Source organism: Sylvia atricapilla, chromosome 5 (genome assembly GCF_009819655.1).
Source record: "Sylvia atricapilla isolate bSylAtr1 chromosome 5, bSylAtr1.pri, whole genome shotgun sequence".
NCBI classification, from domain to species: domain Eukaryota; kingdom Metazoa; phylum Chordata; class Aves; order Passeriformes; family Sylviidae; genus Sylvia; species Sylvia atricapilla.
In genome coordinates this window covers 53,078,610-53,093,065 of record NC_089144.1, presented here as the reverse complement: position 1 = coordinate 53,093,065, position 14,456 = coordinate 53,078,610, and the positions used below count along the sequence as shown (strand labels likewise).

The following is a 14,456-nucleotide window of genomic DNA, read 5'->3' as shown; positions in this document are numbered from 1 at the left end:
AAATATCCAAAAACATTGAATATTTATGAATGTTTCTAAGTAATCATAGAACAATAGAATCACAGAATGGCTTGGGTTGGAAGGAATTTCAAAGATCATCTCATTCCAACCCCCTGCCATGGCCAGAGACACTTTGTAGGTTGCTCAGAGCCCCACCCAACTTGCTTTGAATACTTCCAAGGATGAGAAGTCCAGAACTTCTCTGGAAACTTGTGCCAGTGCCTCACCACCCTCACAGTAAAGGCTTTCTTCCTAATACCCAATTAAACTTACCTTCTTTCAGTTTAAAGCCATCCACCCTTGTCCAATCACTACATGCCCTTCTACTGGAAGGTTCTATAGGGTCTCCCTGGAGCCTTGTCTTCTCTAGGCTGAATTCTCCTCAATCTTTACTCAGAGCAGGGTCTGGTCATTTTCATGACCCTCCTTTGGACTCACTCCAAAAGATCAACATCTTTCTTGTGTTGAGGGCCCCAGAGATGAATGCAACTTTCCAGGTGGGATCTCCTGAGAGCAGAGTAGGGGGGTAACGTCCCCTCCCTCGACGCTGCTTTAGATAGCAAATGTGGGCTATGTTTCCCCTTTTTCAATCGGTGGGAATTTCACCAGCCTGTTCATCAGGTCTCATGGCCTTGTGCACTTCAAGGCTCCTTAGGTATTCTCAAACCCTGTCTTCTCCTACAAAAAATAGCAGTAGAGCCAAGGACAGTAACCTTTATTCAGGATACTCCTTCCATAAAAGTCCCTCTGGCTTCATAAAATCATTGAGAATATGCTTCTCTGGGTATCAGTCCATTGAGCTGTTGCAAAGCCAGCAATGCTACTTTATTGAAGCAGGGGACAATCCCCCAGAACAATTTCTTCTGCAGAGCATCACTAATAGTACCAGATGTGAGCAAACAGAGATGCAGATTCCAGCTTGATGCCGTCTTTGGATATCAGTGGAATTTTACGGTAACCTGTAAATATAATAACACCTTTATTAGTGTAATAACCACAAGCACAAGTACTATGATGGAGTGTTTTTATGATCATCTATGCAAACAAGGAATAATTTATGAATCTGTAAACAGCTCTTTAAAAATAAAATGAAATTATTCAGGACCAAAACACAATTATGCTGTTTCTTCTTGTCTTTCTGTATTTATGTAGCATTTCAATTCTGGTATTTTTGGTGACAGAGTGAAAAACTCCAGGGTTTTTCAGGATGTGGTATTTTTTCAAATGGAAGATTTTTAGCCCAGTGATATTTAAACATGGGCAAAGCTTACAATGTAACATCCAAGGTTATGTGCTGCACACATTGTTCTGATAGCAAATGAAATAACTTGTGAATCAGCAGTGATAGCGTCTACAGAATGGTGCTGCAGCAGCTGTGCACTGTCCAGCTGAGGCAGAAAAAAGTGAAGTGTAAGATCTTCTGCCATGACACCTTAAAAGTTGATTTCATATGAGTAATTCACTTTATTAGAGATAAGTCATGCCATCAGAACCTACATGTTCATCTGGTTGTTGAAGCATTTGGAGAAGCCACAGTTTTCAACTTCAAACATAATTCACTTACCTGTTTAGAAAACAAAACAATCTCTTCTTCAAAATCCCAATCTGTATTGCTTTATATGACTAAATGTCCTTCATTTCATAATAATAAACAATGTCACTTTTTGATTAAAATTTTTTCTGTATTTTCTCTATGTATATATAACTCCAGCTATTTAAGTAAGTCTACGTTTTGTATATCTATGTTTTGAACTGCAATTTTCAAAATCCCTTTTTAGGTGTGTCTGGATGCCTGTGGAGTATTAGAATTTCTTGCTTCCTTTATACAGAATTACAGAATCGTTTAGATTGAAAAAGATCATCAAGTCCAGCCTTTGACTGATCACCACCTTGTGAACCAGGCACTAATTTCCATGTTCAATTGTCTTTTGAATACCTTCAGGGATGGTGATTCCACCTCCTCTCTGAGCAGTCCTTTCTAATGCTGGACAACCCTTCCAGTGACAAAATTCTCCCTGATATCAGCTGAACCTTCCCTGGCACAGCTTGAGGCCATTTCCCCTTGTTCTGTCATATTACACAGAAGTTCCTCTGGTATTTAAGATTCAGATTCTGGGCAGCAGATATTAAAGCTGGTTTCAGGCAATTTACATTTGAGATCAGTTTTTAAGGCATGCACACAATATGTGGAAGACTTGGTTGTTCTCCTATTCAAAGGACTAAGATTAATTTCTGAAGACTAGATTAATTTCTAGCCCCTACCTACAGAATATTCTACGAAATATGCTGAGAGAAGTAAAACATTTTAGTTATTGAAATTGCTCCAATTTGCATTAAATAATTAACTATTCATGGATCCCATGATAACAATTGAGTTCTTGTCCTGTATTAGTATTCTCCATGGCAGATTCATTGGCATAGGGACTATAACAGAGGACCCCACACTCCTATTTTCCTATAACCACCCAGGTGGAGAATTTTTCTCAATTTCAGCCCCTCTGAGTATAGATACATAATCACTACATGGAAAATCAAATTATGCTACAGCTGGACAGCAAGCATTCCTTCCCAGTGGAGCCTACAAGTGCTTGGGAGTCTGCTGCTGGGGAAAAGAAGGCAGTGTGGATATAGATTTGAATCCTTTCAAAAGAACATGCAGAGGAGGGAGGAAATGGCACAACTTTTTTCCCACTGCCTGTCAAAGGAAATAAAAATATGTAAGTACTGCTCAGATTTTGGAAGCAGCTTGCCCTAAGGGACGCCTCAGGGATATGAATCCTAGGGACTGAGGGACAGTCCTGTAGTACAGATTAAACTGATTGGAGTGCTGAAGACTGAGACTGAAATCCTAGCTCACCCTTTGGCATTTTAGGCAATTCTTCCCTTTTCTTCTTCTTGTGACTCTCTCTGCAATATTATTTTCCCATTTCACTGTTAGAGAACTTGGGCACCTAAAGAAAAACCATCATTCCAGACCTGTTTTCAGAGATCTCAATGTTAAGCATTGCAACAAACGAGTGCAATAAATTTTGAAATCATTTATCACTTCACCTCTTAGAAGCATTTTATTTATGGCCTCTGGGCATCCTGATGGCAAATAACTTTTTTTTATGTTGTGTTAAGTGGGGATTGGGGCAATTTGTTTGGCATCATTTATAGCTTTTGTACCTAGACACACTCCCTAGCATTGAAATAACTCCATTTTTTAATAGCTCCATTGAAAATATTTCTTCAAAAATCTACTCCTCTTACTTTTCCAAAATATATATATCCCTCATTTGTGACAAAAATTAATCCTATAGAGACATTAAGCCACACTGAAAATTTGTATCTAAAAAAGCCTCAATAATTCTACAAGCACTTGTAAGCAGCAGTGCCTGATATTTGAAATTTGTCTCAGACATTGTGAGTTGATGGGTTGAGTTTTCTTTCATTATCCAGAAGTTTACAAATAAAAGGAAAGTAAAAGGTTATCAGTGTAAAAATTTATGTTGTAGAAAAACAACTGAGCTCTAAGAGTAATGTCTTTGTTCTTGTATAACTCTTCAACCTCAACTAAGAATCACAAGCAGCTTTATGACTTCCAAACATGAGGGGAAAAAAAGCCATTTAAAATCCTGTTAAGCTTAATAAAAAAGGCGCAGTGCCTGTTGCCAGCTCCAGTGTTTTTCCTTCCCATCTTTATTCACTAATAAAAGCTGTTTGTTTTGTCAGAAATAGCTTTGGAAAGCCAGGATGGTAAACAGCCACTTTACATAAGCCTTTCTCCTTGGCCTATTGACTTCTGTGTCTGCTCTTTATGTGCAGCCTATTCATTACAAGGATTCCAGGAACTCTACAGACTTAACAAAAGAAACTCCACCAAGAAAAACGCCTTAAATATTTTGCCTAATTTATAACCATTGTTCTCCACTTTGAAAAGTTGCAGATAGGTTACCTTAGGGAGTTTTGGTGATTTGGTTTTAATTTAGTATTCGGTTTAGAACTTTCTGAGTAGGAAGTGCACAAAACCCTTGCCTTTGTAGCAGTTCTGACTAGTCTCACTTCTTGCAATGAATTAAAATACCACTTGAGCAGTTTCCATCTAGAATGGAATACTGCAGTGGGAATAGTCACCTGTCATTAATATTGTTTTGATTTCAACATCATGGATTTGCATTCAGAGAACACAAATATTTCAAAAAACAGAGAGTGACATTTATTCATTTAGTTACACAATCGTCCTCTAGAAAACAGGCATGATGCTGTACTCTCTCAATGCTACAGTTACAATAAAACCCTGGAATGTTGCAGATTTTTTTGAGCTGTTATAAGTGGTTCACATAAAAGTATTACCTGTGTTCAGGCTCATCACAGGTAAAGTGTATTGGCCAAGGAATTCGTTGCAAACCAGAGACACCTCATCCTCCACACAGAAGCGTATCATTGCCAGTTCTGGAACTTGGATGTTAAAAGAGAACGTTTCGTTCCATTTAGGGCACAAAGCTAATAAAAAGAGGAAAGAAACAGGATTAAAATATGGGGTTTTTTTCTACTCAATAACTGAATTACTGTACCTCCTGTCACTAGTCTGAACTGATAAAGAGTCATTCTTTTTCCCTAGATATCTGTGCCCATTTAAATAAATAAGGAGACTCACGCTGACTGTAGTGGTGTAAAAGCCTAAAACAGTTGCTGTCATCCCTTAAAAGAGAGCAAAATGGGACAAGGATAGCCAGGTTAAGAACTCCTGCTCAACCTAAATTTTCCTATAGCCATAACAGTTTCATGCTTTTGCCAAAGTTTCTCCTTTCACAGTGTTGGAAATAAATAAATTCAGGTAGTAAAACATTCACTTGACTAGAAATACAAAAAGAGAATGTGGAACAGAGGGGGTTACTTTGTCTTTAGCAATGTTCATACAGAGAAAAGACATTCAGGAGCTGATTTAAAACAGCAGCTATCTATAAGAAAGAAAAAGAATAGAAGACAGAAGTACAGACAAAGGGAGATCACAGGGAGCTTGTAGTCAGAGACATCAAGAAGATCTATACGATAAAGATAAGGGAGTACTCAAAGACAGTTACAAAGAGTACACACTTCACCTGTCAAGCAATTAAGGGATTACTCCTGCTAGAAACTTCAAATAAGACAAGTAATGAAGTTGCAGCAATTGTGTAAGAAAAAAGAGTCTAAATTTACCAATTTGTGCATTGGTTTGGGATGGGATACAATTAATTTTCTTCCTATCAATCCCTGTGGTGCTGCATTTTGCATTTTTGACCCAAACACTGCTGATTACACACCAATGTTTGAGCTGTTGCTGAGCAGGGCTTGCACAGCGTGGAGGTTTCTTAGTCACTCTGCAAAGGAGCCTCCCCACCCCAGTGAGGGGGCTGGGGATACCCAGGAAGGTGAGAGAAGACACAAGTGGGACAGCTGACCCCAGCTGACCAAAGCGATGTTCCTTAGCCATGGTGTCACGCTTACAGCTGAGGGAAAGGAGGAAGGGAGAGCATTCAGAGTTACAGTGTCATCTTCACAAGTATCAGCAAAACTCAATAATGAAGCCTTGCTTCCCTGACAATGGCTCTACACCCTGCCCATGGGAAGTGGTAAATGAATCCTTATTTTGCTTTGCTTGTGTGTGCAGCTTTTGTTTCACCTATATTGAACTAATTAAAGAATTATTTTCTTCTCAACCCAAGAGTTTTCTCATTTTGGCCCTCTCAGCTCTCTTCCCGTCCAACTAGGGGAGAGCAGGCAAGCTGCTCTGTGCAGCTGAGCTGCTGCCCAGGATGAGCCTACAGCAGTGTGCAAAAAAAAAGTTCTATCTTCCTGTAGAAAGGGAAAGCACTCCCAGCTAGGATTTTGTGCTTCCTTAATCTACCAGTCTAGAAAAATGGCACATAGCATGAACTTCTGCTACAGATTTTGTGCCAGGAGATCCTAGTCTAGAGACAAATTATTGCATTTTCTGTAACAACTCCTTGGGATGTAAAGCTGGTGATTCCTTATAAAATGTTGTTGTGCTTTGTTCATAGTCAGGAGAATCTGACTGATGCTCACCATTGCTTTTTATAACACTAGACTTCTTTCTTGTTTGATCCTCTGGCACACCATAGATTTCTATCTGCACCATGGGGTCAGCTTTGTTGGTCTTCGACATGCTGCTGGGTGGTAACTGATGGCCACTGATCAGCTGGAAAATAAAAGTTGTATTGAAATAACTGTATGAATTAACTATTCACCACAGCCATATAGTCGCCATAATAGAAATAACTTTCATAAGAAATTACTTTAAGTATATGTTAGCCATAAACTGGTGTATTAAACACATATTAAACACAATGGAATCAAGAATATGATGCTTCCCATCTAATTTAATTTTTTTGATAATTTTTTTGAAATACTGTGGTTTAGGAACATTTTCAACAAGATCAAATCGCTCCAAGCCCAGTTCAAACTGACCTGGAATGGTTACAGGGATGGGACACATATAACCATTTTGTGCCTATGCCAGTGTTTCACCACTCTCTTTATAAATATAAATATATATAAAATATATACATATTAATATGGATCTATAACTGATATAATATTTTAAACAATAATTTTCAGGGTTTTTTATTCAACAGCTGCATGTAAAAATTATATTTTGTTACCATACAAAATAATAATATTGGAGGAATCAGTCTATGGTGATTTTTACATTTTCTACTATCAAGCTCATGAATTCCAATCTGTGTGAAGTGGATCAGCATCAAAACCCACCATGACATCAGCCTTGTGCTACAGGATATGTAGCAGACTGCCTCACCTGTGCCTCATCTCTTGCACAGTACGAGAAAAACTCTTCATTTAGTGAGCTTCCTGGTGTGTTCCTCTTTAATTTAGTTAGCTACCTTGAATTTTTGTCTCAGACTGCCCTGTAATCTGGCACCCAGCCTAAGAAAGGATTTATGAAAGTCACAACTTTGTCTGCTTTCTATCTATATTTCAGGACACCTTGGAAAGAATAAACATCTGTGCAGTAATCAGCTTTTTGGAAATCAGTGTATGAAAAGTATTGAGAGAGATATACAAGCCTGAAAGAACAGGTGGAAGATATGACTCCTGATCCCAGTCTCATCCCGGAATAAGCATTATAAAAGGTTCTTATTCCCCTGTCAACCACCCAAAAAATCAAAACTCACAAATTCCACATTTTGCTTAGGTATTTTCTGTAACACCTTACTCCAAGAGGAGTTCTAACCTGAAATATTAAAGAGCGGTGGCTTGGCAAACACTGTTGCCCTTTCTTCCTAGGAAATAGATACTGCCTTCACCAGAAAGCTTTGCAATCACTGATGGGCTGCCTGCTAAGGCCTGGGAGATTCCTTGCCAGGTCCTGAATGCCATTGCTGAGGCCTGTATGACCCATTGCTACACCCAGTCTAAGTCTCCTTTGGGGTGGGAAAAGAGTGAGCTCTTTTAAGCACACTATGACCCAAATCCATAAATCAAATCAATTTTTGAGACCCAAAGTGAAGCAGACATACAGAGAGATGTAAAACTTGCTAGGCTGAGAAGACTCTTTATGAAGCACCTTGAATATCTCTATTTCTGCTTCAAAGGCTCTATGTCTTTTGTTGAGGGGAATGGTGACACATCAAGTTAAGAATAATGAATTCTGTAAAATCAGGCCCTATGTAATTTTTCTGTTCATTCATTCATTCTAAGAGATTTTCCCCCTAGATGTTTTATCTTTGCTTTCTGTTAAGTCATTTCTCCATTCGTCTGCTTAGTAACTTTGTCAGCAGGGGTTGCTTGTCCTTTAACTCCTGCTCCCAATTCCTTTTGTCTTCAACCACCATTTCCTGGTTTTTGCTGCTGACTATGAATGGGGCTCTCTGTGCCCTTCAGTCCCTCAGCCAGTGGCATGCCACTGCTTCTCTGCAGCTTGCACTACTCAGCCTGTAGTCTCAAAATCCTCAGTCTTTCTCTTCTCCAGCTCCTTCCAAACTCAGACACTTCCTTTCCATTGGCAATGATTTTGTCCGTCTCCTGCATTACAATTTGGGGATTCTCATCCTCTTAATTCCAGCTTCACACAAATTAGGGCTAAAATAACTGATTTATTTCCCTGGCTGCCTTAAATCATCCAGCGATGTCTATTTAGAATTGGTATGCTCATTGTCAGGGCACTAAAATGATCTTGATTAGGTGCGTGCATTATGTAAGTATTTTATAATTGTCACTAACTATTGTTTTATCTCCGCTATTTATTACTCTGAAAGAAACAAAATAGCAATTACCCACTAATTATATGCTAATTAAATAGCATTTATGCAAGTGGTATTCTGTGTAATCAGAAATATTACTTTTTCATTGGGAAAAAGGAGTTTTCTAATTAGTGAACAATTATAACAAATCTACTTGACCTCAAAAAAATGGCTTTTCTAACCATTTATTTGTAAATTACATGTATTTCTAGTATTTTTGGGAAGTAAATCACATTATAACTCGGGAGAAGTAGAAATAATTCAAAGACTTATTTATTCATCCATCTTTTCACAGTTGTTTATACCATTTTAGGATTATAAATGGTCATTTATATATGCACAGGAAGATAATGAGACTTAAAAGAAGCATAAAGCTTGGTATCTTATCTTTAAAAATTTCCATTTGTCAATTAACATTATAATAGTACACATGGTGTTATTGATATTGAAAGAAATAACATCCAAAGTGCACATTTGATTTCTGTGTTTCAGTTCCGTATCCACAAGCACAATTCACTGGTCCTTTTGTCAGCTACATTATTTCTATTTCTTTATACAGCATCACGAAAATCATGCTTTTTTACAGACCTTTAGAGGCTCTGAACACCTACATATTTTTAGCAAACATAAGTGAACTACAGATGGGAAAGCACTCTAGCATCAGTTGATACTATGAGAGTTTTACCATCTTATTGAAAACATTAATTCCCAAAAAACAGGAAGGGGAATAAAATGGAAAAAAATATTAATATAACAATTACATTACATTACATAGCATTTGTTTTTTCCATTTTTATGGAATAAAGCAACACTTCAGGAATCTTACCCTTATTGAAAGAGACATTGGCTTGCTGTATCCTCCCACATTTCGGGGTGTAAATGTGGTATTGCGATCTCTCAAGAATTCAGGTTTCAGCACATAGCCACAGCCACCATTGTCCAGGAATTTTCCATCTTGCAATTCCATTTGTGTTCCTGGTGTCTGGAAGTTTAAGGCCACTGTAAAATCATATCAATATTGATTTTAGTGAATTAGGTTTGATAACATTTTAAAAAACAAACATTTTTTAAAAAGCAGATGAGCTTAAGGTATCAATATCCCTTAATCCATATGTAAGATCCTGTTATTTCCCTGAAATTAAGTTATACTCAGTAATGAATTATTTGTGCACAAAAGCAATGCACCCCATTTTAAGAATTACCCTATAGAATTTTTTATATGGCTATATCTCTTTTCCCTTTTCTTTCTAAATTAAACCTTGAAATGAGAGATCTTTTTTCTCCATAAGAATTTAATTCAGATCCTAGTTTCTCTACAGCAGCAAGACCCTGCACTCCAAACGTGCTAACAAAGTTGTGGTACAAAAGTCAAAACCACAGGATTGTATCTAACCTTAGCTGTGGTGCAGAATTCATCACGAAAACACCTCACACAGAAGATTTAGAAGATTCAGTTTACAGTTAGAATATTCAGTGAAAATATATAGAAGTTTATAGAACTAGAAGCAATTTAAAAAGTGCTCTTAAATTTATGTGAGCACTCTCTTGGAATTTAGTTCTCTAATACTGGTGATTATTGTAAGAATACACCTGGCAGATTTTCCTTTCCTTGCAGTTCAAAACATTTTTGATTTTCTGCAGCACCAATAATAAAATATCACACTTCTCATCAACAGGATATTGTAATTCATGAGATAAAGCCAACATCGAAATTGAGCTGTTCAATGAAATTTTCCCCTATTCCAGTACATTGGAGCTTCCTGTCACATTCAAACTAGAAAATGCAGGAGTCAAATCAGCAATGAATCATGACATTAAGAACCTATGACATGTGTTAAACAGAGAATGATAAGAAGTCATTTACTTAAAACAGTGGTTAGGTAGGAATGAAAAAAGAAGACTTGAAGCAGTTCAAGTGATTCCTCGTAAGAATTCATGAAGAGGATCTTATTACATGTTCCTATGAGATAATACAAATGTATTGAATGAGCATTTGACACAGCGCAAAAATCCTTATTGCAAGTGGAAAACGCACAAAATTGTTTTCATTGCGAAAGTTATTTGTTCCTTCACTGCTTTGATGATCCTTTTAAAACGTTTTGTAGCAAATAACACAAATAGGAATGAAGCAGCTGGTACAAGGGACCTGATATTTGCACTACACATGTTTTTTGGTGGGGTTGCTTCTGAAGAGCTCGAGCCTGGTTCCACAGTCTCAAAACCAATTAATGTGTGGAATACATGATGTGCTCCCAGAGTGCATCATCTGTTTAATCTGAAAGGAATCCCATCTGTTCCAGCTAAGATTTCCCTGCATCATGAACCAACATGCAGCACCTAGGAACAACTGGAAACCTTGTCTAGAAAAACCCCAAACAAACAAACCAACAAAAAAATCCAAACAACAAAACACAACATGCACTCCTGCTTTGAAGTAGGTGTTAATGTAGATGCAGACATGATTTTATATAAACATACACAGGAAATTTCTTTTACCTTTAACAACAGAAATCAAATTTCGGAGTGTTCGTATTGCCCATTGCCTTTTATACACAGGGTAAGTATTTTCTTGGTATGGTTTTGGCACTGGTTCACAATTAACTTTTCCTGACTCAACACATCATGCAGAAACAGCCCCAAATTTGCTGCTATATGATGCTTTTCATATTTTAATACACTGAATCAAGCTATGTAGTGGATGCTACAAGAGCTGCAGCCCTGAGGCCCCTGGAAGTCTGAACTACAGATAACCCAGCATCTCTCAGTCCTCAGGTGATTCCCAGGCCACACTTTCAGAATATGTGGGTCTAAAAGTGCAACTGAAATTAGGCACATTGAACAGCCAGCTTCGAATAGCAGCTTCCACATGATGAACCAAATTACATGATTGCACATAATGAGACTATTGCTAAATTTACCAAGCTTTCTAGGCGACTAAGCAGGAAAATCTGATGTAACAACAGCAACAAGCAAACTAGAATACTTTATATTTTATCATATTAGGAAAATTACTTTTGCAACACAAGTGAAGGGCAATGTTATTATGGGTTCATATCTTCAAACATCAGCACTGTGTTTTCACTTAATTTAATTTGACCTTAGAATAAGTTTAAAACACATGGAACAGTAATTTTAATTTACCAACTGGTTCCTTTGTGTTGCAAGTTTTAACATGATTAAGCAAATGTGAGATTTTGTGTCATATTCTCTGAGATGTAAACCACTACTAAAACTGTTTACAGGGTTCATAGCTGCTTGGAGCCTCCCAGGGCACTGCTTTATGGTGCATTGATGCACAGTTTTTCTTTTTAATCAGGTGCAGTTATAGCCCTAACACTTCTTGAGAAATAGCAAGGATCATAAACTAAAAGCTGTGCCTAGCAGCATGGGCTGAGCAACATCTTTCGGCAAACAACCCTGAATTTCTACCCAGTGTTTCATTTCAGCTTTGCTGAACTCAAGAGCAGAACTGTCAATAACATCCTTTGTAGTGTTGTTTCATGAAACAGTATAAATTAAATGCACCTATGAAGAGAGATTTAAACTGACAGTTTCTTCTGGAAAGAAGCCCAAATGAGCTTGCAATGAAACCATCTGAGCAGTACACAATCTTAATATATGATTTTCACGGGGAAGTAAAGGCATCTGAAGTTTAACACTATGTACATGAAACTTTCTCCTTACTCCTTTCATTAAGCACCAAAAGCCTTTTAATACTTCATTTCAAAATCAAAGCAGCACAGCAAAACTTGGGCTTGGGGAACAACGTGCGCAAAGAAATTCCTCAGTGTGATTCCTGCATCTGAAATGGATTTAAGTATTCCTAGAACCATGATGTTAAATCTCCTTCAGATCAGAGTATTTAATACTCAAATAATCTTGCAAAGTACCAAAGCTGCCACAGCTGTCCCACTAAGCCCCAAATGTAAATAACTTCATGCAGCAAATAGAAGTTAGGAAACAGCCTAGCTCCAAAAAGATGGAGCCAATCCATAATACAGAGAGGAATATTATTTTGCCCCCAAATCTCTGCATCACAGGCAATTAACTGAAGTCAGTCCCACCACTAATTGCAGAACTAAAGACATTCTAAATATTCATATACAGCACCTTCCATAAGCACCACCATTCAAGACATAATTGATTTATAGACTAAAAGTAAAAGCTTTTTAAAACCAAAATGAGCATTGTGACTATGATTTGAAGGCAGTTGAGGAAAACTGCACATCTTTTGTCTGTGATCCTGCCTCTCATTAATATTCCCAGTGGGAGTTTTAAATTGTAATTTCTTATTTTTTGCTCTTTGCTGGTTCTATTAGCTATATTACAACCATAAGGTTTAATGTATTTTCCCATTTAAATGGGAAGACTTTAAAATGGATAAGGACACATTTGTCACCAATTTTTTCTTAACACGAGTTACATAATTGCATTTTATGCCATTTAAAATGCATCTCAAAATGTATGAATTTATTGCCATTTCAAAAAATAACATATGCAAAAACACTCAGTGCCAATGTTCTTATCACCATGATTTACCTGACTCATTTGAATCTAAAGAGGTATAATAGATCACATTTTTATCAGCCTTGTTGCCTTCCTCTCAGCTCTTTCCAATTGTTCTTAAAGTGGGCCACTCACAATGAATGCAGCAAAAATTTCTGCCTTAGATATTCAAAATCTGAACTGAATTCCACACAGCCTGGGAAATACTGTTGAAAACAGAACTGTATCCTAATGCTCTGGAATGTTGCCACTGGTTGTGAGATGATCAGTGTCATTGGATTTGAGGACACTGCTTTCATTCCACACCAGCACTCCGAGCTGGGCATGGACTGTCTAGGCTTTCTTCTCACATGCAGGTCACAGCTGCACTCAATCCATCACTGCCCAAATTTACAGAAACATTTCAGAATTCCAAGAAAGGTGGAGTGAGACAATTTACATGGGCATGACAGGACAACGGGGAAGGGCTTCAAAGTCAAAGAGAGTCAACCTGTGAATAGGTGAGACCCCACACAAACTTTGTGAACAAGGACTTTGATCTACCAGACCAAAAGTAAAGAAAAAATATTTTTTTTCTACCAGAAAAAAAATGAACTATACAATTGATTCCCTTTAAACACAGATCAGGCTTCTATGGACAGTGTAAATTTTGGCATATAAAGTCTCACCTCTTTTTCCTGGCAAAAAATAATCAGTTCAAACTGTATTTTTTCCCTCCCCTAATGGACTCCCAATTTTATTAAGCTTAATGATAATTTTTGGCTTTATTTTTCACCTACACACTTTGAAATGGTTGTTTTTATTCTACAGAAACATGATTTATTGAAACTCTGTCATAGGAAGAGGCACTGCTCCTCTGAGAACTGAGTGAATGCATAACTGTGTGACATAACGTGTTTAAAATGTGCAGTCAGTCTTTTTTGTATTGTCTTTGGGCCAGTTTAGTACTAATATTCTAAAGAAACTGTCATTAGAAAAAAATTCAGTCATACTCTTCATAATTGCTGACATTGTTCCTACTTAATTACAAGTAGTTCTACTGGAAAAAAGATATCAGGTGATTAAGAGTCATCCATTGTCCAATTATATCTGTAAAGGGTTTAAGTAGGGATCCTCTCTTGTGAGGTTCTCATGGGAAAAGTACCTAAAGCATTTCTGATAAATTATCAGATGTAAAAATCTAAATTGATTTTTGCTATCTAACTAATGTGTCAGTCTGAAAGTTACACTTCAGTGTAAGTCTGAGCATCTTTTGGTTGTCATTTGACCAATTTTACACCTGAAGCTTTTCCAAAATAAGTTTTAAAATTTGTTTAAATTGTGATTCTTGGCAGAAGAGTAATTATCAACTTCCCTTTCCTGTTTTAGTCTGAGTTACTGACAGGTTTTAGAGCAACATCAGCAGGGCCCTCACAAACAATTGTGTTCCTGCAATTTTTTTGCCATCTTCCTTTAAAATTTATTAGACTTCACATAAATTATTTACTATGCCATTGGTTGTCTGCAGTGAAGACAGCTGGAAAACTGATAAAGTGGAATTTCAATGTTTCTTTGCTTTTGAGTGAAATTCCAGTATCTATTACACACACCAAAAGCTGCCTAGAAAGAAGGAGCTTAAAGAGTAGCCCAAGAGCTTTTTCATAAACCTGGCAGCAGACACATTTCTACAGAAGAAACATGAAACCTTCACTCAAAACAACTCCCACC

At 37.3% G+C, this 14,456-nt stretch overlaps 1 protein-coding gene across 1 annotated transcript in view; it reads right to left on the bottom strand.

Annotated features, from left to right (window-relative positions):
• Window positions 1–718: 718 nt before the first annotated feature.
• PLCZ1 (phospholipase C zeta 1) overlaps window positions 719–14,456 on the bottom strand; it is a 44,188-nt gene continuing 30,450 nt past the window's right edge. The window contains exons 10-13 of the mRNA XM_066318761.1: window positions 9,070–9,242; window positions 6,049–6,181; window positions 4,336–4,485; window positions 719–959 (exon numbers count right to left, since the gene is read on the bottom strand). Of these exons, the coding sequence (XP_066174858.1) occupies window positions 877–959; window positions 4,336–4,485; window positions 6,049–6,181; window positions 9,070–9,242 (539 nt within the window). The 3' untranslated portion in view covers window positions 719–876. The remainder of the gene's footprint in view (window positions 960–4,335; window positions 4,486–6,048; window positions 6,182–9,069; window positions 9,243–14,456) is intronic.